Genomic DNA, 25,752 nt, shown 5'->3' on the forward strand with positions numbered 1-25,752 from the left:
TGCAATACCATCAACACCACCACAAGTTTTTCCTATGCAAATCTCACTTGGGTTGGGAGTTTGTGGGATTTTGCTGGTTTTGGTTTGTGGGTTGTTTCGTTACAAAGAAAATACATGGAAGAAGAGGAAAGGGATGGTGGAGAGAGGTGGAGAGGGAGAGAAAATGGTTAGGGGAGGAAAGGCTTTGGATGTGAGATTTGTGACTGATATGTTAGATTGTTTGGATAAGTATAAAGTGTTTGGGATTGAAGAACTGAGACAAGCAACTTATGGGTTTGATGAGAGGTAGGTGATTCAAGGGTCCGTGTATAAAGGTTGTATTGATAGAGTGATCTATGCTATCAAGAAGATGAAGTGGAATGCTTGTGAAGAACTCAAGATCTTGCGGGAGGTAAATATCAAAAAAAAAATTCATCTTTGCCCCTTGTGTTGAATTAAAGCAAATATATTTTTTTTTTTTTTAAATTACTAACCAAAACGACGTCGTTTTAGTTAGTTTCATTTGGAACCGACTCACTTCAGGGATCACTTCAGAAAACCAAACTCTAGAGGATCTTGATACCTAATGAGTTGGCCTCTCATGATGTGATAGAAGTATTTGTCTTTTTCTTTTTTATTTTTTACATTTCCAACTCATTATTAGAACTAATTTAGTACTCTTTTTTTTAGAGTTATCAACTCTGATGTTAGTAATGATGTTACACAAGTCTGGATAAATTACAACATGTAATTGGGCTTGCCAATTATTACAAAATATATTATTCATTTTTTTCTTTACAATTTAAAAAACAAATGAAACCTTGTTAAGTCTTAAAAATATATATGAAGACCCAAATAAAAATGTATATAATATATATGAAGACCCAAAAAAGCGATCACATGACTCTCTAACATTCTAAACCAAAATAAATGGAGATGCGGGGTATCGATCCCCGTACCTCTCGCATGCTAAGCGAGCGCTCTACCATCTGAGCTACATCCCCATTTGTCTGTCAAATGTCTTGTTAAAAAAAATTATAGATTACATTTGGCTTAATTGACTGTTGCCGAATTTTGTTCAAACCTTCTACTCTCTTCTCTCAGTCGCCGAGGACTTGTCTCTGGGTTTGCAGAAATGTTGAGAAGATTGCTGGTGCAAGTTTCCACTCAACATCGTCGATGTCTCTTCACGCCTCACTCTTCTTTCGCTTTTCGACAATGCTCCTCTTCTTCGTCTTCTTCACCGTCCCAAATCGGAAACAGTACTTTCGTCGAACACTTGAAGGGCTCAAACCAATCCACCGAAGCCACTTCTCAACCCTCTTCCACTCTATCCGTCGATCGCTCCGGCTTGTACAATCCTCCCGGTAATCCCTCTCCATCTCATTATATGTATGCATATGCTCTGCAATTGTGTTACAATTTCAACTGAAAATTTGCTTCTTCAATTGATTCAGAGCATTCTCACGAGCCTTCTTCGGATTCTGAGCTTGTTAAGCACCTCAAAGGCATCATCAAGGTCTACAATTTCATATATATATATATATATATATATATTTAATCTTGTTTCCTCTTTGTCCCCGTCTGGTTTTGGATTTGCTGTTGCTGTCGTAATGTCGATTCAGTGTTTGCGGAAATGTCTGTGTATGTGTGTCCATGAAAGCGAATGTTTTGCTTTAGATTTTAATATGCACGTCTTTGTTTATAGAAATTCTAAGAAAAGAAAATGGCCAGTTCAATTTCCATGGGATGTCCCCAAATGTCTAAATAGTTTCTTGTTGCAACTTATTTATTTGTTTTTATATTTTGAATAAGCTGGGAAGTTGAAGTCTTGATTGGTGGTGGTATATGCTCAGTTCCGTGGTGGGCCAATCTCGGTTGCTGAGTACATGGAGGAAGTTCTGACAAATCCTAAAGCCGGGTTCTACATTAATCGGGATGTGTTTGGAGCAGAAGGCGATTTTATAACCTCTCCGGAAGTAAGCCAGATGTTTGGGGAGGTAATTTGATTGCCAACTATGAAGCTGTTAATTGCTTGAGTCTTCTTGTAGCTTGTAAAGTACTGTTGAGATAATATAAAAAAAAAAAAGGATTCCAACAAAGAGATTTTGGTTCTAAATTATAATAAACTTTCGTTTTATTCAAGATTTGCTCGCATGGAAGAACAATTTTTACCTGTTCTGTTGATGTTGCTCTAGATGGTTGGCGTTTGGGCAATGTGTTTGTGGGAGCAAATGGGACAGCCAAACAGAGTGAACCTAATTGAGCTGGGTCCAGGAAGGGGAACTCTCATGGCCGATCTTCTACGAGTAAGATAACCTAATTCTCGTCATCACACATCTATGATCTATATGTCAAAATTTTTAAATTAGAATCTCAATGAAATGGAAACCCAGGCCTCAATGGCCTTTAGTTCTTCACTGTCTTTAGTGTTCATAAATATAAAGGAAGAATTTTCAATTGAATGTCTGCATCTTTTCTCTGCAGGGTTCATCAAAGTGTAAGAACTTCATAGAATCATTGCATATCCACATGGTTGAATGTAGTCCAACATTACAGAAGCTTCAGTATGAAAACCTGAAGTGTGTGGATGAGGATCATCCTGAGAAAAGAAGCATAAGCACATTGGCTAGAACCCCTGTATCATGGCATGCTACACTGGAGCAGGTTCCAACAGGATGTATGCTGTTATCTTGAGTTCAAAATCAGTACATTTTAATATTGCACACAAATGAATGGCAGTGTTGTTTAAATCAAATTGATCTTGATTCCCTTTTCATCTTTCACCAACACAAACACACTTTCAATCATATTATTTATTCCGAGTCTTCAACTTATGAATGTTAATTATATGAGTATATGGGTGCTTCCTAAATATTTAATATATTAAATTTTAGTACAAGTTTGATGACCCAAATACTAGTGAGATCTTCATGTTTTATACTCATGACACACCTCAACATTTAAGTGACCAGAAATATCAACACAGTTATCCAAATTCAAGTTTTGGTTACTACACGAGCAATATCCATGTTGTGGTGGTTTATAAGCCAGGTTTTACAGTGCAGATTTTATCCAACTAACATGCAGACTGTTGTATAAAATGATGCATGAATGTAAATTTTTAGTCACTGGCAACATTGTGTAGGTGAACTTCTTTTGTATCGATATATTTTTTGAAGGGGTTAGAAAAATTGATTATGTCTTTCTCTGACCATATGAGTTCTTATATGCTCTGTCTTCATTCTTTATTTCTTTCTTTCTTTCTTTCAGTGCCAACAATCATCATTGCCCATGAATTCTTTGATGCTCTACCAGTTCATCAATTTCAGGTTTGTCTAATTAATTTTGGTTGTACAGTCATTTGCAATGAACATTGTGATTTTGTTTGGTATATTAAAATAAACCACATGTTTGCTGAATGCTACTGTGAGCTATCCTGTTTTCATAGTATTGCATTAATCCTGTCTTATCTCTCTCATTTCCTTAATAAGTAAATCTGTCTTCTTGGAACTTAAGATGTTTGCCTTTGGAAGAACCATATAAGTTCAAGGAATGATAAAAAGTGACAAACATGCTGCAAATTTCTTTATTTTTTTTTGTCTGTAGAAATTAAAAGAGCTAAAACTTGGAGGGCCTGTGATCCTTATTCACATATCTTCAATGTTACAAGGTTCACACTGTAAGTGTCTGAACAAGAAATGGACATGCATAGGGTTCCACCGTGGCATTTGTCCTACATTCTGTAAGATTTCATATTGTGCTAGTAATTTTGACCTGTCTCGGTGTAGTCGGAGAAAATTTCAATAAAAGTGTTCTATACATTATAGGTTCTATTTCTATGCCCTTATTGCATTGCAACCCTATAATGAATTAGGATCCCCCAACGAAAGGACAATTTTTTTAAATTTTTTTTTATTTATACAAAAGGGATTCCCCAACCAATGGTTCAATTTAACAGTGAGTTTGACACCTACATTTTCAGGTAATTCAACTGACATAGGGGTGTAACAGATCACGACACTTGTGTCCATTGCTTTCTTCATATATCTTGCCATTGTGAAGCTAATGGAGTGCAGTTGGCACCCTCCATTTGACATCAAAGTATGGTTTCATATAAGAATGTCGTAAATATTTCTAGTAAAGGTGACTGTCATAACTCAAAATTTTGGTAATTATCAGATTATGATTTTTCATCCTTTTAAGATCTTGGTTCAATGGTTCCTCTGGAATCTTATATGGGCAAACTTAGTTTCAAACTCTGCAAAGAAAGCCCGCCTCTTGAGGTTATTGTTAGAGAATATAAGCCACTATTTTTTTTCTTACCGATCTTTGAATGTTTCAAATTTTGTTGGACTTTCTGGTTTGGTTTCACTTTTGAAAACTGTTTTTTGCTCTCGAAAATCAGCTAGCTATTTCTTGTTTTGCAATATTTATGATTCACACATTTTTGTATGCATTTTATTGATTTTATAATTTTCTTGACAGAGAGCTTCTCGTGGCTGGTGTGAGAAAATGATCGATGTTGCAGAAGACTCATCGTAAAGTTTTCAATCCTTATATGTCATAGTTAGACTCTATACATGTCCTTATGGACACAAAGTTATCTTAATTAGACTCTTACAAGAAGTCCTTCACAGAAAATTGAATAATTAGATAATTTTCTTCTTGTACTTGCTCGTAAGGTTTCGTTTTGTTCTATCTCCACAACCTACGCCTGCAACTCTGTTTCTCATGAAGCGCTGTAAGTGGGCTGGAGCTGAAGAAATTGCTAAGCTTGATCGAATTGAGGTTTCTCCCAAATCAATGGAATTGACTCAAACAATTGCAAAGAGAATAAGTTCTGATGGAGGTGGAGCTCTCATAATTGATTATGGCCTGAATGGAGTAGTCTCAGATAGTCTTCAGGTCTGGTGCCTTTGGGTTCATTAAATTTACATTATATGTTGTAATAGATTGGATGCTTATATGCTAAGGATGGATCTTTTCTTTTTTGTCTGTCATTCAATAAGCATGCATTGACTTGATTATGAAATATTTTTACAGTCTGACTTTGTCCTTTAAAATGGAAGAACTCTTTTTAAATGTTTCGTTTTAGGTAAAACATATGCAAAGGGTAGGGTGGGGGACTCTCTCTCTCTCTCTCTCTCTCTCTCTCTCTCTCTCTCTCTCCATATAGTTAAAACATTTAATATTCCTTAAAATTGATGCATAGCTTTTTTAGTTGGCATACTATAGCCGTGGAATATTGCCACAAAACATATGTCATATATCACAATGAATGCTGCCAGGTGCCCAGCAACATTGTTCTTCATCTATCCTCTTTTCCTTTTTTTAATTTTCTTGCACCCGTGCTTTTGCAGGCAATTCAAAAACACAAGTTTGTTGACATATTGGATAATCCTGGGACTGCTGATCTCAGTGCATATGTTGATTTTGCTTCTGTAATGCATTCTGCTGAGGAAGTTTCAGGTGCACTTCCTTAATTTGCTATTTGTCTTCTGTCTTATTTCTATGTTCTTTTGAAAAATAAATAAAATAAGAGAACGAACTAGTGAAAAGAGGAGTTGCAGAGAATGTGAAGATTGATTCCATGATATTGAACATTTTGCAGAAGATGTGTCGGTCCATGGGCCAATTACTCAGTCTCAATTTCTTGGCTCCCTGGGGATAAATTTCAGAGTTGAAGCACTGCTAGAAAACTGCACGGATGAACAAGCAGAGTCGCTGAGGACAGGATATTGGCGTTTGGTGGGTGACGGTGAAGCCCCGTTCTGGGAGGGTCCTGATGAACAAGTACCCATTGGGATGGGTACTAGGTATTTGGCTATGGCTATTGTGAACAAGAAGCAAGGCATTCCAGTTCCATTTCAATGAAGTTTTGAGGTAGAAGTGGCATCTGTTGCGACCTGATGTTATAAGGTTTGTCTTTTGAGCATTAAACCTTGTATTCTCCGAACTTGTTAATCAGGGATGTCTTTTTGGAATTTTGGCAAAAGTTCTTCTGAATTATCCTTCTATTGTATACTATTTGTGATATGCAATTCATCATGGAATCTATTTATTCCACATTTGGTTGTACAATTTGAAGAGTCCATCCCAAACATGGGATTTGATAGTAAAATCCTCTCTATTTCATGGATAATTCAATTCTATCCCCTCCTTATCTTGTCCAGTGACCAAACGTGGCTTATATGTCGTGGGATAACTCAATTTGGGGGTGGGATGGAGTTTGATAAATAAATAAAAATGCTGGAAATTTGTGTTAATGCATATAATAAGATAGTGGCATATGATAGTGGTGTTGGTGGTAGATAGTGGCATGTATAGAATATGATAGTGGTGTTGGTGGTAGATAGTGGCATGTATAGAATATGATAGTGGTGTTGGTGGTAGATAGTGGCATGTATATAATATGATAGTGGTAGATAGTGGTAATATATAATATGTAAGTGGCATATAATGGGTTATAATGATGTTTGTAATATCTCCTATATAAGGAGTGTCATTTGGTCTTGTAAAATAAGAAGTTTTGAATATAATAGAAATATATTCCTTCTTCCTCATATTTTCGGAGTTCTTCTTCCTCATATTTTCTAAGTTGGTATCAGAGCTACAAAAAACACAGCAGCCCTAAAACCGTCATAGCCATGTCGGAAGTCACGTCCGAAACCACTTCAACCCCTGCCGCTGCCATTCCGTTGAAAACATCAAACTCTCACTCTGTCCAAATCACCACCATCCGCCTAAATGGTGATAATTTTCTCCGCTGGTCACAATCTGTCCGGATGTATATCCGTGGGCAAGGAAAGATCGGTTACATCACTGGTGACAAGAAGGCTCCTGCTGTTAATGATCCGCTGTTCGACTGTTGGGACGCTGAAAACTCCATGGTTATGACATGGTTGGTCAATTCCATGGAGGAGGATATAAGCTCTAATTACATGTGCTATCCTACTGCACAAGAATTGTGGGATAATGTTAGTCAGATGCATTCTGACTTAGGAAATCAATCTCAAGTTTTCGAATTAACTTTGAAGTTGGGAGAGATTCGTCAAGGAGATGATTCCGTCACCAAATATTTCAATTCGTTGAAAAGGTTGTGGCAGGATCTTGACATCTTCAACACATACGAATGGAAATCGGTTGACGACTGCAACCACCACAAGAAAACTGTGGAAGACAGCCGTATTTACAAGTTTCTTGCCGGCCTCAACATTGAGTTCGATGAAGTGCGAGGAAGAATTATTGGCAGACCTCCTCTCCCATCCATTGGCGAAGTATTTGCCGAAGTCAGAAGGGAAGAGAGCCGAAGGAGCGTCATGCTTAAGAAAAAAGGTACTGGTGAATCAATTGAAATTTCTGCTTTAATTAGCGATGCTGCGGCCAACAAGGCTGCAAATTACCAGCGCAGGTTTGATGATAAGCTACGGGTCTGGTGTGATTTTTGCAACAAGCCTCGCCATACACGTGAAACGTGTTGGAAGATCCATGGCAAACCTGTCAACTGGAAAAGCAGCAAACAAGGAGAGAAGAATCGTGGCTTTCCTACCGCTAATGAAGCCGATTCAGGTCCCTTCAACAAAGAGCAGATTGATCAACTCTTAAAGCTGATAAAATCCAACTCCTCATCCGGTACTCCTAGTGTTTTGTTGGCACAAACAGGTAGAAATCCTAAAGCCTTCTCTTGCCTAAACTTCTCTCCGTGGATCATAGATTCCGGTGCCTCCGATCACATGACTAGTTTTTCCCATTTATTTAGTACCTATTTCCCTTGTTCCGGTCATGACAAAATCAGAATAGCCGATGGTAGTTTTTCACCTATTGCAGGAAAAGGATTTATTAAACTAACTGAGAAAATTAATCTCAATGCTGTTCTTCACGTCCCCAACTTAGCCTGTAACCTTTTGTCTGTCAGTAAACTATCTAAGGATTCTAATTGTCGTGTTACATTTTTTGAATCCCATTGTGAATTTCAGGACCAGAACTCGGGGATGATGATTGGGCGTGCTAGGATGCTTGAAGGTTTTTACTACTTTGATGAAGTACCTGTTAGTAATAAAAAAGCTCAGAGCTTTAATAGTACTAATTCAATCTCTATTCGAGAAAAAATAATGCTATGGCACTATAGGCTAGGACATCCTAGTTTTTTTTTATCTGAAACATTTATTTCCAGAATTATTTAAAGGGATTGATTGTTCTTCTTTTCATTGTGAAAGTTGCATTTTTGCAAAATTTCATCGCTCTACTTATTTGCCAAAACCTTACCAGGCTTCCAAACCTTTTTATTTGATTCATAGTGATGTTTGGGGCCCTTCTAAAATCACTACTCTTTCTGGTAAAAGATGGTTTGTTACATTTATTGATGACCATACCCGCTTATGTTGGATTTATTTGATGAATAAAAAATCTGACGTGAAAAATTTATTCACAAATTTTTACAATATGATTGAAAATCAATTTCAAACCAAAATTGGTATTTTACATTCTGATAATGGAACAGAATATTTCAATGAGCAGTTGGGTGAGTTTTTGGAAAAAAAGGGAATTTTTCATCAATCTACATGTCGGGATACCCCTCAACAAAATGGCATTGCAGAACGAAAAAATAAACATCTACTTGAAGTAGCACGTGCTATAATGTTTTACATGCATGTTCCTAAATATTTATGGGGTGAAGCAATTTTAACAGCCTCTTATTTGATAAACAGGATGCCTACAAAGGTGTTAACATACAAAACGCTTTTCGATTGTCTCAAAACTTTTTTTCCTGACACGAGGTTGTTTTCTGATTTACCCGCCAAAGTTTTTGGATGTACTGCCTATGTTCATGTTCCTAGTCAGTTTCGTTCAAAACTTGACCCCCGTGCTATAAAATGTGTTTTTTTGGGTTATTCCTCAAACAAAAAGGGGTATAAGTGTTTCGACCCTCAAACCAAGAAATTTCATGTGAGTATGGATGTGTCATTTGTGGAAACAAAATCCTATTTCCCCAACACTTCTCTTCAGGGGGAGACAAGTGGAGTAGAAGACCGTTTTTGGGATATTTCTATCCCGCTCCCCAATGTCATTTATCCTACACAAAAACCACATCTATCTGATAATGATCACTTAGGAGAACCAAGTTCTATGGTGCCTAGTCAAGAAGATTCTTGTTTAGGGGGAGAAGTACTACAAAATGATCTAAATCCTGAGCTTCAGGTTTATACTAGGAAGCGATTTTATCTGAGGAATAATGACCCGAATGTCCATCCTAATGACCCGAATGTCCACCCGAGTTCTGGCATCGAAATTTTAGGTAATCCTATTCCTTCTATTTCCGACCTTGATGTTCCTATAGCAATTAGGAAAGGTGTCCGAAATTGCATTAAACATCCTATTGCAAATTACCTCTCCTATCAAAGACTGTCTAAAAACCATAGAACTTTCACATCTAGGATTTCACACTTGTTTGTTCCAAGGAATATACAGGAAGCATTGGATGATCCGAATTGGAAATTAGCAGTCATGGAGGAGATGAATGCTTTAAGGAGAAGTGGTACTTGGGAGATAGTTGATCTACCCAAAGACAAGAAAACAGTTGGGTGTAAATGGGTGTTTACGATAAAATATAACGCAGATGGAAGCGTTGAGAGATACAAGGCGAGACTGGTGGCTAAAGGCTTCACTCAAACTTATGGGATCGACTATCAGGAGACGTTTGCTCCTGTTGCTAAAATAAATTCCATCAGAGTACTGTTATCTCTTGCAGTAAATTCAGATTGGCCTCTACATCAACTTGACATTAAAAATGCATTTCTCAATGGTGATCTTGAAGAGGAGGTGTTCATGAGCCTACCGCCGGGATTTGAGCAGAGACTTGGAAGCGACAGAGTATGCAGATTGAACAAGTCATTATACGGACTCAAACAATCACCAAGAGCATGGTTTGAACGCTTTGGGAAGGCAGTTATCAGTTGTGGCTTCTCGCAGAGTCAAGCAGATCACACAATATTTTATAAACATTCAAAAAACAGTAAAATTGCAATTTTGATTGTTTATGTTGATGACATCATTTTAACTGGTAATGATGAAGCAGAGTTAGCAGCCCTCAAAGAGAAACTCGCAAAAGAATTTCACATTAAGGATCTGGGAGCCCTCAAGTATTTCCTCGGAATGGAATTTGCAAGATCCAAGGAAGGTATATTCGTTAATCAGAGAAAATATGTTCTTGATCTCCTTGGAGAAACAGGTATGCTTGGTTGTAAGATGGTGGAGACTCCGATCGAGCCTAACTTGAAGTTACAAGCTGCTAAGGCTGAAGAAGTCAAAGAGAGGGAACAATATCAGCGACTTGTCGGGAAATTGATTTACTTGTCTCATACGCGGCCTGATATTGCCTTTGCAGTCAGCATGGTAAGTCAGTTCATGCACTCACCAGGGGCAGAGCACTTTGAGGCCGTTTATAAGATCTTAAGATATTTGAGAGGAACTCCAGGGAGAGGCTTACTGTTCAAGAAACATGGACATCTTCAAGTTGAAGTATACACAGATGCAGACTGGGCAGGAAGTGTTACAGACAGGAGATCAACATCCGGATACTGCTCCTTTGTAGGTGGGAACCTAGTTACATGGCGGAGTAAAAAACAGAATGTGGTAGCTAGAAGTAGTGCAGAAGCAGAGTTCAGAGCTGTTGCCCATGGAATCTGTGAAGTAATGTGGATTAAAAGAATTCTTGAAGAATTAAAGCTTTCTCACCCGACACCTATGAAGGTCTATTGTGACAACAAAGCAGCTATATCTATAGCTCATAATCCAGTTCTACATGATCGCACAAAACATATAGAAGTGGATAAACATTTCATCAAGGAGAAAATCAATGCTGGCATAATCTGTATGACCTACCTTCCAACAGGTGAACAATTAGCTGATGTGCTAACGAAGGGACTACACAAGAAGCAATTTGATAAGCTGACTAGCAAGCTGGCTATGGAAGATATCTTCAAACCAGCTTGAGGGGGAGTGCTGGAAATTTGTGTTAATGCATATAATAAGATAGTGGCATATGATAGTGGTGTTGGTGGTAGATAGTGGCATGTATAGAATATGATAGTGGTGTTGGTGGTAGATAGTGGCATGTATAGAATATGATAGTGGTGTTGGTGGTAGATAGTGGCATGTATATAATATGATAGTGGTAGATAGTGGTAATATATAATATGTAAGTGGCATATAATGGGTTATAATGATGTTTGTAATATCTCCTATATAAGGAGTGTCATTTGGTCTTGTAAAATAAGAAGTTTTGAATATAATAGAAATATATTCCTTCTTCCTCATATTTTCGGAGTTCTTCTTCCTCATATTTTCTAAGTAAAAACAATGTAAGGATAAAATTACCAAGCATGTAAAAGAGTCAATTCAATATGAGATGAGATAATATATATTATTCACTGTAATCCCTTTTATTTTATGAAACACACAATTTTTCATAATTGAGATAACTTTACAAGTGCAGAAAACAGAGGCTGGAATTATAATAAAAACTCCCTAAAAATAAAGTGAATCGCTTGTTTTTATTTGTTTTGTGTGGAGCAATTAAAGTGCCATAATATTTGATGTAATTTTTATTTATAATATAAATAAATTTAAAAATTAAGAAAAAATATATTTAATTTATAATGTATGATTACTGAGAGGGAGATTTATGATCTGGAATTGGGCCGAGGCAACGGCCGAGCAAGTTGAGAGCCTAATGGTGCATGGGGCCGGGATGACTGGCGATCCGCCTGGAGATGGGCTGCCAGGAGTTGGGCCGGGCAAGAGTTGGGCCAAGCATGTGCCGCCCCAGACCGTAAAGAAGCTGCTTGGCAAGGCAGTGCTCGGTTGGACCGTGCTGCTTGATCAGACGATGGTGGAGCCAGTCAAGCTTAATGACCGGTGCCCGGAAAGGCTTGGTCAGCCGAGGTAATCATTTAATCGGCAGGAAGGCCGACCACAGGAGGTGCCCCAGGCTAGGCTTTGCCGAGATGCCGCCTAGCCCGGTCCTCCTTGGGCTTAGCCCGTGAAGTGCTTGGGTATGAAGCACAGCACGGCCGTGGATAGAAAAACTCGGCTGCCGAGCTCCAGCTGAGAAGGCAGGCAGTTGAGATTAGGTGATATTCAGCAAGGTTTATGCTGACAGATGGGATAGCGGAGCCACGTGTCAGGAGATGACTGGGAGTGGATATGGGGCGCAGAGGGTATGTAAGCATGTCTGCGCCCCCCATACGGGGACAGATGAACACTTTGTAAGGAATTCTTACACTCAAACACTCCTCTCTCTCTCTCCATCCTAAGGTGTGTGCTAACTTAATCGTCGGAGGGTTTTTCCGGCCACACACCGCCGGGTAGCTCACCGTTATTTGCTCGCAGGTGATCGGACGGAAACGGAGCTCGGAAGAAAGGAGTACGGGCTTGCCGGAATATTTGCTCCCCGTATAATTGGTGCCGTCTGTGGGAAACTTGGCAGACAAAACCTTGTCTTTCAGGCTCGTCTGATCGCCGTCCATGGCGAACAACGAAGAGTTTCCGTTGTCTGCCGTAGACGGAGCCACCCCGGAGTACACCCGAAGGAGAGAGGGACCTCCCGCCATCCATCCAATGGCCGACTTGGGGACGCCCACCGGAGGACAGTCAGTAGACGCATGGGATAAGCGCGGAAGGAGTCATGGTCATTCACGGAGTCCAAACGGTCACCGGCGGAGGAGAGACTCACACGCCAGATGTCTGGAAAATAAGTTGAGAGACCAAGACGCCGTCATCCGGCGAATGGCGGCGGAGATGGAGGATCTGAAGCGGCATGTCAAAGGGAAAGGTGTGGCTGGAGTGGGTGACCACAGTGAGCGCACCTCATCCCGCCGTTCAGGCTGTCAGAGTCAGCGACGCACCCCATCCATCTCTATTACCAGAAGTTACCAGGTTGGTGATTCCGACGTGCATGCAGAGAAGTCTAGCGCACAGGATAGCACATACCAGCCCTCACGTCCGGTGACGACGTCGAGGTACTCATATTCTACTCACTCCGAGGATTTGCGGGCAGTCTTAAAGGAGCGGGCTCGCCGGCGCGAAGCTCAGAGAATACCGGCTTTCCAGCGGCTATCCTACGGGGTTCACGCCAGCGAGGAGGTCGGAATGCCTCCACCCCGCCAAGCAGTGCCACTCTTTGAAGATACGGACTTGGCCAGGCTAAGTGCCACCCCTTTTTCCCTGGAAATAGAAACACCACCGCTTCCGGCAGGCTTCCACCAACCTAAGTTCACACTCTACGACGGAAAAACCGATCCTTACATGCATGTGAGCCACTTCCGACAGGTTATGGCCGGACATAGGCGAAATGACGGACTTATGTGCCTAATCTTCCCATCAAGTTTAGGCGAGCCGGGCTTAAAGTGGTTCGAGAGGTTGCCGGAAGGGAGCATACAAAGGTGGCATCAGTTGGCCGAGGCGTTTGTTACACGCTTCAAAACCAACACAAAAACACCAAAGGAAGTCGATCACTTGCTGAGTGTCAAGATGGAACCGAGTGACACACTGAAGGTATACAACTCAAAGTATTGGGAAACCTTCAACGAGATCTTGGATTGCTCGGTCAACGTCGCAATTACGCAATATAAGCGTGGTCTCCCGGTCGGCCATAGATTGCGGGACTCGCTGACCATGCACCAACCGACCTCCATGGGCCAGCTCATGCAGCGCATCAATGAGCACATCCGAGTAGAGGATGACGCGTCAGCTTCTACCGTGAAGGCAACTCCGGTAGCAACAGACAAGAAGACAGCAGGCAAAGTGCACGCAGTTGGGCAAGAGTCCAGCCGCTCAAGTGACCGAGCAGAGGAATCGGACCGTGGCTCTAATCGCAGAAACCGGGGTAGAGGACGTCGGAATGACCGGGATGACTACCCCCAGATGACGTAGCGGACGCAAACAGAAGGTTGAAGGCCAGGACTGGCATAACCACGGTCTTCAAGATTCCAATCTATCGCATACTTAGTGAAATCCGAGACGAGGAGTATGTCCGGTTTCTTGCTAAGTTGGGCGATGGACAAAAGGGCTACAATCCGCGGTATCGTTGTACGTTTCATTGGGAGCGAGGCTACCGGACTGAGGATTGTTTGCCTTTAAGGCAACACTTAGAAGAGCTGGTCGCGGCCGGGCACCTAGACCTTTACATTGATGGCGGCGTGAAGCCGAATCAAGCTCCGGTCGAGCCCAGGGGACAGGATGACCGAGACGCACCACCACAAGGAGTTATTAATGTCATCCACGGCATCGTGGAACCGGAGCGTGTTTGCGAACTCCGGGGCATGATAAAAAAGGCAGAACATATGAGGGAAGTTTTGTCGGTACAACCTGCTATCAAAAGGGGGAAGACTGAAGAAAAAGACGTGATTAGTTTCACCTCAAAGGATCTAGAGCGTATCCAGACGCCGCACAACGACGCCCTAGTAGTAACACTAAGCGTCAAGGAATTTGATGTTAAACGGATCTTGATCGATCAGGAAAGCTCGGTCGAGATCATGTATTATGATGCGTTCAAGCAGCTCAAACTCCGTGAGACAGACTTGGCTCCGGCAACTTCGCCACTGGTTGGTTTCAACTCGCAGCCGGAGTGGCCCTTGGGAAAGATTATCCTGCCGGTCAAAGCGGGACCCGTGGTCAAGCAAGTGGAGTTTTGGGTGCTACAAGTGCCTTCGACGTACAACCTTATCCTTGGAAAGGGATGGCTTCACGCTATGCAAGCTGTCGCGTCGACCTACCACCAGGTGATGAGATTCTCCTCGGCTATGGGGGCAATCGAGGAGATTTGGGGCGATCAGGTCATGTCCAAGCAGTGCTTTGTGGCGGTCAACGGGAGCCGGGCTGCCAAAGGATTCGTTCAAATGATTGAGGGATCGGAAGACCAGGGTGTCTTGGATGATGTGGGCACCAAGGCCGAAGACAAGGCTGTTGAGGAATTGGTTGGGGTGCGAATTGATACAGAACAGCCGGACAAGTTCTTCTTGCTCGGCTCAAGTCTCACGGCCATAGAGAGGACCAAGATGGTTGAGTTTTTGATGGCCAACATCGAAGTTTTCACGTGGTCGCCTTACGACATGCCTGGCCTCAATCCAAGTTTTATCTGCCATCACCTCAATGTCTTCCCTGGGGCAAAGCCAGTCATCCAGCGAACAAGGAGATCGGCACTGCATCACGCCGAGGTAGTTGCAGAGAAGGTGAAGAACCTGCTTGAGGCACGAGCAATTCAGGAAGTGCACTACCCTCGGTGGATTTTCAACACAGTAGTGGTGCCCAAGAAGCATGGAAAGTGGCGAGTTTGTGTCGATTATAAGACAGTCAACCGAGCTTGTCCAAAAGATAGCTTCCTTTTGCCGCGAATTGACCAGCTTGTGGACTTGACTGCTGGACATAATAGGCTCAGTTTCTTGGATGCCTACCGCGGCTACCATCAGATCGCCATGCATGGGCCCGATCGAGAGATCACCTCTTTCACGACTCCAAGAGGACTCTTCTGCTACCGAGTCATGCCTTTTGGTTTAAAGAACGCCGGGGCAACCTTTCAGAGGATGGTAACCAAAATGTTTGCTCCTTTGCTTGGCTGGACAATGGAGGCTTACATCGATGATACGGTGGTGAAGAGCCGACATGAGGCAAACCATTTGTCCGACTTAGCCGAGATGTTTGCCATTCTAAAGAAGCACAAGCTGCGCTTGAATGCGTCAAAGTGTGCCTTTGGCGTGGGATCTGGAAAATTTTTGGGGTTCTTAGTCACGAACCGAGGCATCGAAGCAGACCCTACTCAGATCAGAGCTGTGCAAGAGTTGAAGCAACCCAGCTCGGCTAAGGACGTGCAGCATCTGGCCGGGATGGCCGTCGCGCTTAATCGGTTTATTAGTCGGTCATCGGATCGCTGCCGCCCTTTCTTTCAAGCATTGAAGTCAAAGTTCTCGTGGGACGAAGAGTGTGACCGAGCTTTGGCCGAGCTCAAGGAATATCTGTCTTCTCCGCCACTGTTGGTTACACCATAGCCGGGTGAGGAACTCTACCTTTACCTTGCCGTCTCCCAGCACGCAGTCAGTGCGGTGCTAGTCCGCGCTGAAGGAATCAAGCACCTCCCAATTTTTTATGTCAGCAAGACCTTGTTGTCGGCTGAGACGAGATATTTGCCGCTGGAAAAGCTTGCGTTGACATTGATGATGGCTTCAAGGAAGTTGGCGCATTATTTTCACGCCCATACCATCGTCGTACTGACCGAGTTTTCCCTCAAGGCCTTGTTTGAACGGGCGGACTTTTCAGGCCGAATTCTTAAGTGGGCGGTCGAGTTGGGACAGTTTGATGTGAAGTTCCAGCTGCGCACTGCTATCAAAGCCCAGACTTTGGCGGACTTCGTCGCCGAGTTCTCACCTGGCACTCATCCGGTATGCCCGGTCGATATTACCGTGGCAGATGATGAGATGCACGCAAGACCATCCGAGATACAACCAGTTGGTGGAGGTAGCGACGCGGAGTTTGCGCGCACCATTGAAGCCCCCTCAGTTTGCACGGTTTTACCACTCGGTGATGCGATGACGGAGCTGAGTATCACCGACCCATCTGCTCTGTCCGGTCCCGCATCACCAAGGGGGGAAGAAATGGAACCACACAGCTCAGAACCTGCAACCGGCATAGCACCGCAACCTGATGATTCGCTTACGGACTTGAGCATTACAGACCGACTTGCTGAGTCCGGTGTCGAATCACCAAGGGGAGCTGGAGTGGAACCAATCAACACGGAACCTGAACCCAGACAGCCAAGAAACCGTGATCCCATTGCCTTTCGCAACTCTCAAGACCCATCAGACTGCTGGAAGTTTTTTGTGGGGGAAATGTGGAAGCTTTTTGTTGATGGAGCGTCCAACCGTCATGGTGCCGGCCTAGGTATCGTTCTTATCGCCCCGGATGGCCTAACCATTGAACATTCTATCACGCTTGGCTTCCCAGCATCTAATAACGAGGCTGAGTACGAGGCCCTTCTTGCCGGGCTCAAGAGCGCTATTCAAATGAAGGCTGCCGAGCTACTGGTGTACAGTGATTTCCAGCTTGTGGTTAACCAAGTCTCTGGGATTTACGAAGCAAAGGACGACAGGATGGCGAAGTACCAAGCTCTGGTCAGGGAACACATCAAGCAGTTTCAGGCAATCAGAGTCTAACAGATTGGCCGTGAAGAAAACAGCCGAGCTGATGAGCTGGCCGGCCTCGCTTCCATGGTAGATTGTACGTCTCCAAACCCCCTGTTAATTGACTTTCTTCCACGGCCAAGCATTGAAGACGCCGGGCAGACGGATGTACTCTGCGCCGCGCTAGGCCCTTCCTGGATGGACCCCTTGATCTTATTCCTCAGAGACCGGACTCTGCCAACTGAAAAGAAAGAAGCACACAAAGTCCGGGTGAAGTCAGAGCGGTTTTGGCTCTCTCCATCTGGTGCGTTGTATAAAAAGTCCTTCACCGGTCCTTATCTAAAGTGCGTGCACTCGAATAGTGTGGATGCCTTCTTGTACGAAATTCACGAAGGCATTTGTGGCAGCCACATAGGGGGCAGGTCCTTGGCCTACCGAGCTATTTCACAGGGATACTGGTGGCCGTGCATGCAGGCCGACGCACAAAGGTACGTCCGCAAGTGCGAAAAATGTCAGAAATTCGCCCATCAGATCCATCAGCCTGCTAGGGAACTTCTTCCCCTCACCAGTCCTTGGCCCTTCGCCATGTGGGGGCTAGATATAGTGGGGCCACTGCCAACAGCACCGGGCAACCGAAAATTCTTCATTACGGCCACAGATTACTTCACGAAATGGGTTGAAGCTGAGCCCTTGGCTACAATCAAAGAGAAAGACGTGAAGCGGTTTGTATGGCAGAACGTGGTCACGCGGTTTGGCGTCTCCAAGATCTTGATCTTTGACAACGGCACCCAGTTTGACGGTCGCCTGTTCCGAGGATTTTGTGAAGATTTGAAGATTGAATTCTACAACTCCACTCCGGCTTACCCGCAGTCCAATGGTCAAGCCGAGGCATCGAACAAGACTATTCTGGAAGGGTTGAAGAAACGGTTGGAGAAGACAAAGGGAAAATGGGCTGAGGAGTTACCCAACGTCCTGTGGGCATACTGAACAATCCCGTGGCGATCTACCGGGGAAACTCCATTTGCTTTGGCTTATAGCATGGAGGCGGTCATACCTTTGGAAGTTGGCATGCCCACCTTAAGAAGCGAGAGTTTTGAGCCCGAACTGAACGCCGAGGCTATTGCCTTGGAGCTGGACCTAGTGGAAGAGCGTCGGGAGAAGGCCCTTATCCATGTGGCCGCCTACCAACAAGAGCTCTCAAAGAAATATAACCAGACGGTGCACCCCAGACCGCTCAAAGTTGGTGATTGGGTTTTGAGGAAGGTTATGGGCAACACCCTGGTGCCAGGTGAAGGCAAACTAGGGGCAAATTGGGAAGGACCCTACAAGATCACCGGTCTGGCGGGCAAGGGGGCTTACCACTTGGAGGATCTAGAGGGAAGAGCAATACCCCGGCCATGGAATGCGGCCAACCTGAAACTGTATTATTTCTAAGATTTTGCTTTCTTTTCTTGTGCAAAGGAATTTTTTGGCTTGCACTGCAGAATGTAATTCTTTTTGTCAATATATAGAAGTAATTTTGCTTTAGCACTTAGACTGTTGTTTTAATGTAAAAAACCGAGATGATTTACTCCGGTTGGAAGAGTTGGTGTTTTGTCCAACTTAGGAATCCCAACCGAGATGATTTACTCCGGTTGGAAGAGTTGGTGTTTTGTCCAACTTAAGAATCCCAACCGAGATGATTTACTCCGGTTGGAAGAGTTGGTGTTTTGTCCAACTTCGGAATCCCAACCGAGATGATTTACTCCGGTTGGAAGAGTTGGTGATTTGTTCAACTTTGTTATTACCAACCGAGATGGTTATTTCGGTTTATGAATTTGCTTTTTTGTTCTGCTTAAGTACTTCAACCGAGTTATGAATTCCGGTTGACGAGGTGTTTTGTTCAAATCTATGATTTATACCGAGATGTTTTGCTGAAGATGGAATTGATGAAAACCGTGCAAACACTTGGCAAAATTTGAGTTTTTCATTGATAAGAAAGTCAATACAAAAGGTGGGGACAGAGCCCGGTTACATCAGCAACACAGAAAGCAAACGTACAAAAAGAAGAGAAACCTAAGCTAGGGGGGAGAGATCAGGGAACTCCTCATCAGCCTCCAGGTTGACCGTGGCAGTTGGCTCCTGGACACCGGTCCCAGTCTGGCCGGCCTGCTCCTGTTCGGTTTGATCCTCTCCAGCGTCTGCCTCACCCTCTTCTTCAAGCCCTTCCTCGGCCTCAGCTTGCAGCGCGTTGAAGGTGTCATTGGCATAGGGAATGAGGTAGGTCGGTAAGAAGACAGCCGGTGGAGAGGAAAACACGTCAGTGTTAGGACCCTGACCGAGCTGTTGACAGGCAACCTTCCACCCAGCCTTGAAGTAAATGTCCTGGGTGGCAAAGACTTGTTTCTTGTAGTTTTCCTCGGCTTCGTTGAAGTTGGCGTTATTGGCGTCCTCGCAGTCTTTTTTCCTGGACTTCTTAAGCTCGTCGAGCTCGGCCCGGAGCTCGTTTTTCTCTTTCTTGGCTGCTTCAAGTTGGCCGAGCAGCCAGTTGTTGTCGGAATTGGCGGCTTCGAGGGATGACCTTGCTCGGCCAAGCTCGGTTTAGAGGCTTTCGACTTGGCTGGCGGTATCACTCGCCTTTTGCCGAAGTCTGTGGATGCGCTCCATGACCAAGTGCTGCTTTTGGATGGCCTGCAAAATGAGAAATTGATCAGAGAAGAAACCGTGCAAACACTTGCGAAAATTGAAGCAGAAGATTGAACTTCTTACCCTGGTCATGGACTTCACGGCGGATTTGACCAGCCGGGTGTCAGGAACGTGGTCGCTTCCAACCACGTCGCTGGGCAGCAGCAGAGCTTTTGAGAGGTCGAAGGCAAGCAAGTGCCCTTTGTCGCCTTTGACCGAAGCATTTGCCGGGATCTCTTTGCCCCGGTGCTTCAGCTGCGGCCGCCATTCTGGGATGGAGCTGACCCTGTCGGCAGGTTGCTCGGTTGTCAGTTCGGCGATGAGCTCGGCAGAGAGATCTGCCCGTGGTCTTTTGCCAGCCCGGCGTGTTTCTTGGCTAGACTGCCCGGCGGCTGGAGAAGCTAAGGCGACCACGGCGGCGCTTGATTGACCGGCAGCCGGGGAGCGAGCGACGACGCTCGGTATCTCGGCCGAGTTTGCAGTGAGAAGGTTTTTGATTCGGCTTCTTTTGGCCATTTCTTGTTCGTCTGTCAACCGGATTAAGGGGACGTCAGGAAGGGTAGGGTCTGGAGGTGTCGAAGGAGCACGGAGGAAGTCTGTTACTTTACTCCGGCGCGGAGCAGAGTACCTGTAGGTCAGGGTGTAACCGAGCAAATCGTTGCAATCTCGGTGGGAATATCGAAGCACGGTCCGAATTGCCTCTACGTTGGGAAACTGATAGTTAGCTTGCAAGGCTTGGATTGCTGCAAAAGAAACAGGAAAACCGGTTAATTACAGAATAAAGTGGTAAGCTGACCGAACAAGTTTGAGCGGCTTACATGAGGAACCGAAGTTCTTGCTTATAAACCAGCCCGGCACCTCGGCTGTTTCGTAATTGCCCGACACCTAGAAAAAATCGTCGTCGTGCAGATCTTTATCCGGGGTGCCGGTTACAATTTTTTCCTTGCCCGGTCTGATTTTCAAGTAATAAGCTAGGCTGTCATCGGTGTGACCCATCGTGTATTGCTTCAATATCTCGGCTAGACCTAAGTTGGTGCCTAGCCGATTGTTCAGTTCATGAACGCCGTTGATAATTCGATAAGTGTTGGTGGACACTTGTGTGGGTGCCAGCCCGGTGCGGCGGAGGAACTCGGTGATAAGTGGGTTTAGTGGGAAACGGAGGCCTCCTTCGACAATAGACAACACGGTGAAGGGGCATTGGTCTAGTCTGCCCCAGGGTGTTGTCTCCTCTTCTGCCAGTTCGAGATGGACGTCGGCCGGGATGTCGTACTCCTCTCTGAATGCAGCTAGCGCGGCCGGAGTATCCACTAGGAAGCGGAATTTCCCCATTTGTGGCCGGACTAAGGTAGCTCGGCTGAGGTGTTTGGCACAGTGGCAATTGGTAATTGCTCGGTCTTGAGAGCCTGAGGAATGGACAGTGGTCCCCTTGGACTCTGCAGGAAAAGGATGGCAAGTGTAAGTGTGAGCGCGGTCGCGCGGAAGGAGCTGGACTTTAGCTCGGTCGTTAAGAGTGCCAAACCGCCTCGGTCGTCTAAGCTAACTAAAGAGCTCGGTCGCCCAAGCAGACCAGTTGTTAGCCCGGTTGAGCGACCATTTCCTTTTGTTATCTCAGTTTTTGCTGGGGTTGAGACAAACATGTTATTTGCTCGGTTAGATTGGTTTTTTGGATCAAATGAAGACCAGGAGCCCGGTCCGCCCCAGTTCTTCAGTGTTCTTCATGAAAAACGAAGGACACCATGAACAGTGGCAGGTTTTGGACGGTTTCTATGGCTACGACCTAAGAACTATGTTTTAGTGCCCTAATGTGAGAAATATTTAAGAAGATAGCAACAAGAGAGGGGTCGAAGGACTTACCAATGAAAGGCAGGAATTGTTCCTTCGAGCACGAAGAATGGCAGACGAGGCTGAGAGAAAGTTGCTTGAGCTCTGAAGCGTCGGATTGCAGAGAAGCAGTAGGAGCGAGTTGAGGAAGAGGGGGTTTGTATGTATAGACGAAGAAACCGCCAAAAATTTAAATTCTGGCGGACGGCTAGTTTGGCTGCTCGAGAACCAATGGCAGCCCGCCACGTGTCACCATTTTATGGCGACGTCAGAACTGAGACAAGTTGAAGAGTCGAAGAGCCAACCGAGCTACTTTCAAAGAAGAGGACGTCAGCCGAGGAATATAACCGGGCAAGTTTGTAGAAGTAATGTTAACTAGCCCGGTCGCCCTTTGGCATTTTGAAGACCGAAGAAATGTTACCTCGGTCAAAATATAGGTAATCCCAGTCACGCTCGCGCGGACGGAATTAAGGGGCAATTGAGAGGGAGATTTATGATCTGGAATTGGGCCGAGGCAACGGCCGAGCAAGTTGAGAGCCTAATGGTGCATGGGGCCGAGATGACCGGCGATCCGCCCGGAGATGGGCTGCCAAGAGTTGGGCCGGGCAGGAGTTGGGCCAAGCATGTGCCGCCCCAGACCGTAAAGAAGCTGCTCGGCAAGGCAGTGCTCGGTTGGACCGTGCTGCTTGATCAGGCGATGGTGGAGCCAGTCAAGCTTAATGACCGGCGCTCGGAAAGGCGTGGTCAGCCGAGGTAATCATTTAATCGGCAGGAAGACCGACCGCAGGAGGTGCCCCGGGCTAGGCTTTGCCGAGATGCCGCCTAGCCCGGTCCTCCTTGGGCTTAGCCCGTGAAGTGCTTGGGTATGAAGCACAGCACGGCCGTGGATAGAAAAGCTCGGTTGTCGAGCTCCAGCTGAGAAGGTAGGCAGTTGAGATTAGGTGATATTCAGCAAGGTTTATGCTGACAGATGGGATAGCGGAGCCACGTGTCAGGAAATGACTGAGAGTGGATATGGGGCGCAGAGGGTATATAAGCATGTCTGCGCCCCCCATACGGGGACAGACGAACACTTTGTAAGGAATTCTTACACTCAAACACTCCTCTCTCTCTCTCCATCCTAAGGTATGTGCTAACTTGATCGTCGGAGGGTTTTTCCGGCCACACACCGCCGGGTAGCTCACCGTTATTTGCTTGCAGGTGATCGGACGGAAACGGAGCTCGGAAGAAAGGAGTACGGGCTTACCGGAATATTTGCTCTCCGTACAATTACTAATTTTAACAAACTGCACCAAAATCTAATGTTATGCTTACTCTTTCTATTTTTTCATTAATTTTCAGTATAGATTTGATTAAAATTTTCATCTGATACCAAATATTTTGAAGTTAAATTTTTAATTTTCATCAAATAATTGATCGATCGGAAAGATATCTGAACGATTGACCAACTTATGTTTCTCTCCATTTTTGCAAGCATCAACGGATAACCAGTTTGTCGTTTGGTATCCTGTAACATCCCAATTGTTACTTGCAAGGCTGCAACAAGAATGGTTCCCTTCTCAATTCGATGATATGCTCCAACCTCCCTCAATTTAATAAAAAAAAATTTAAATTTTTTCCCATTTTATATGAATTTTAGTTTATGGTTGGCGTAACAAATATGTACTTATTACATCAAAAAAGAATAAGCGTTCAAGACACGGGTCTCTCTCTCAGGTGGTGTTTGGCAACTTGATTTTTTTTTTTTTTTTTTCACTACAAGATAAAATTTTACAAAATTAAAAAAAATAAATTCAAATAAAATATTACATCAAATTCTATAATCATTTTATTTTTTTTCTTACAAACATCACATTCAACTATAAAAAAATTCAACTATCTTTCTAAACACACAAAAAAATTCTTCTAACAAAATTCTACAATTAAAAAAACCTACCTCCCAAACATCCGCTCTATAAAATCAGTTTGTGGTATATAATTGTCTACTTTCAAGTTTTGACTCCTCTCTGTCTCTCTCTCTCTCTCTCTGTCGCTGTGACGGACACACAGAACAACAATGGGAGCAACTGTGTCTAGTTTGCTTGGAGGAGGAGGAGGAGACTCTGCAAACGCCGACAACTCTTCCGCAACGTCCTCGGAGCCATCTCGCGTCATCCCATTTCACTCATCCAACAGTTGGCAGCTCCACTTTAATGCCTCTAAACAAACCTCAAAGCTCGTACATACATACATACTCTCTCTCTCTCTCTCTCTCTCTCTCTCTCTGTTATTAGTAAAGTTGTTAATCGAATTTCAAGATCTGAATCGTATCTTAGTTATATATATATATATCCCCCTTCTTGTGTTGCGTAATTTGTGAAGATGGTGGTGGATTTCTCTGCGTCGTGGTGTGGGCCCTGCAAGCTCATGGAGCCGGCAATCCACGAGATGGCCGACAAGTTCACCGACGTCGAGTTCCTGAAGATCGATGTCGATGAATTGTCCGTAAGACTCTGTTTTTTTTATTATTTTTTATTCAGATATAAATAGTCGAATTTGATTTGATGATGATCAATTGCATTTTTTTGCGGATAGGATGTGGCGGAGGAGTTTGGGGTGGAGGCGATGCCGACGTTCGTGTTGGTGAAGCAAGGGAAGGAGGTCGACAGAGTCATCGGGGCCAAGAAGGATGAGCTGGAGAAGAAGGTTGAGATGCACACTGAAACCAGAATTTGCTGCTTCGTCTATTAAGTACTGTAATAATCATCTCTCACTTTGCTTAGAGTACCTATAACTTTAACAAAGATTTTTGCAGATGAACACACAAATTGTGATGATGGTCGTGTTAACCATGTCTACTGTTTTGTGAGGAGAACTAGTAGCACTTTCACTTCAATTGACAGTGGATAATACTGTAAATATAGAATTATTACACACAAAATTCATAGAAAATGTCATGATCATTTTTGGTCTTTCCATTTCAAATTAGAACACAAAATGTCATTGTTATTATTCTGAATGTATTCTATTTGCTCCTATAAAAAAAATTTATTTATGAATTTTCTTTTCCTTTCCTTTTTTAATTTAAAATATGCATGTGCTTGTATTTACTTATATAGTTTCTTTTGTGTTACTACCTAGTGACGGAGGTATCTGATCTGATGAGAATAGAGCAGAAAATTCATCACTTCAGAAAAATTGGATGCCCGTTAGAAATGGAATAAAAAATAAATCACTTAAAGCTCATATTTTTTTGAAAAAATTATTAGATGGTCTCGAATTAACCACATAATAAACAATGCTTACATGGTATGGTGCTCTCAGAACTATTAAATAATTATTTTCTTCTTTTTTTTTAGGGTATAATTAAAACTTGTCTGATGTTTTGTTTCTCAGCTAAATTAATGAAATTTAGTCAGAAATGAAAATTAGCAATGAAAAAACGACGAGGGCAGAGCAGCAACTGAAAATGCCTGGCATTAAGGCAGGGTGTACATATAGAAAGTATAGGGGGTTACACCTTCAATTGGGTGATTGACAAAAAAAAAAAAGGATGCCGGTGGATCATGGTCAATTGGATCCCAATTTGGAGATCTTCACACTCAGCACCACCAGATGTATATATATATACCATAAATAAAAATGGTTCATCTCCCCTCAAACAGTGTATGATTGCTGAATTGTATCAATGTCTAGTCCCTTCAACTTCACAACTGATTCAACATGACCTTTCAGTGTATGCAGTTCTCTCAACCTGTAGAGAGGGAGAAATGCATCCATCAGCTCTAAATAAATCCCACACCCTAGATTTTCTTTTTCTAAACCACCCCAGAATAACAGACTTAGCCATCCAATTAATATATTCAAAGCAAAATGGCAAAAGAATAAAATCAAGCTAAATCTCTACTTGAGAAACTTGCAGATTTTAAAAACATATGCATGTGTTTACCTTGCAATCTCAGCTCGTCTTTTTGCCTCTTCAGCCATCTGATTAAGATCATTGAAATTACTGCGATCACCAAACAATGTCTTGGACTCGGGAGGTTGCAGCCCATGGAGGGTCCTTTGTGCATGTGCCCATTTAAGTTCCCGTTCTTCCTTCCCAAAATCCTTTTTCCTCGTGAAAGCAATCTGC

At 43.7% G+C, this 25,752-nt stretch overlaps 2 protein-coding genes, 1 non-coding gene and 1 pseudogene across 6 annotated transcripts in view; 2 read left to right on the plus strand and 2 right to left on the minus strand.

Moving 5' to 3' along the window:
- Window positions 1-910: 910 nt before the first annotated feature.
- TRNAA-AGC (transfer RNA alanine (anticodon AGC)) lies at window positions 911-983 on the minus strand. Its single transcript has one exon. It is a non-coding gene; the product is annotated as a tRNA-Ala (tRNA).
- Window positions 964-23,827, plus strand: LOC114307603 (NADH dehydrogenase ubiquinone complex I, assembly factor-like protein (DUF185)). 3 transcript variants are annotated; one of them, XM_082924745.1, is made up of 11 exons: window positions 1,035-1,346; window positions 1,437-1,498; window positions 1,836-1,979; window positions 2,178-2,288; window positions 2,467-2,659; window positions 3,253-3,311; window positions 4,468-4,520; window positions 4,665-4,887; window positions 5,343-5,451; window positions 5,594-5,901; window positions 23,688-23,827. In XM_082924745.1, exons 1-10 carry the CDS (start codon window positions 1,115-1,117, stop codon window positions 5,854-5,856), a joined length of 1,449 nt encoding a protein of 482 aa, XP_082780871.1. In that variant the 5' UTR covers window positions 1,035-1,114; the 3' UTR covers window positions 5,857-5,901; window positions 23,688-23,827. The 3 variants fall into 3 exon arrangements, with proteins under 3 accessions (XP_028108803.2, XP_082780871.1, XP_082780882.1); XM_082924756.1 differs by lacking the exon at window positions 23,688-23,827 and adding an exon at window positions 7,959-8,214; XM_028253002.2 differs by lacking the exon at window positions 23,688-23,827 and having other exon boundaries at window positions 964-1,346; window positions 5,594-6,063.
- On the plus strand, window positions 23,695-24,437 carry LOC114307615 (thioredoxin H2-like; annotated as a pseudogene). The gene is made up of 3 exons (XR_014366439.1): window positions 23,695-23,856; window positions 24,000-24,122; window positions 24,213-24,437. The product of XR_014366439.1 is annotated as a thioredoxin H2-like (transcript).
- A 634-nt stretch (window positions 24,438-25,071) lies between these two features.
- LOC114308574 (plasma membrane ATPase 1) overlaps window positions 25,072-25,752 on the minus strand; it is a 7,917-nt gene continuing 7,236 nt past the window's right edge. The window contains exons 21-22 of the mRNA XM_082924725.1: window positions 25,567-25,748; window positions 25,072-25,371 (exon numbers count right to left, since the gene is read on the minus strand). Coding sequence (XP_082780851.1) covers window positions 25,275-25,371; window positions 25,567-25,748 — 279 coding nt within the window. The 3' untranslated portion in view covers window positions 25,072-25,274. The remainder of the gene's footprint in view (window positions 25,372-25,566; window positions 25,749-25,752) is intronic.

Source organism: Camellia sinensis, chromosome 1, assembly GCF_055761805.1.
Source record: "Camellia sinensis isolate YWXY chromosome 1, ASM5576180v1, whole genome shotgun sequence".
NCBI classification, from domain to species: Eukaryota; Viridiplantae; Streptophyta; class Magnoliopsida; order Ericales; family Theaceae; genus Camellia; species Camellia sinensis.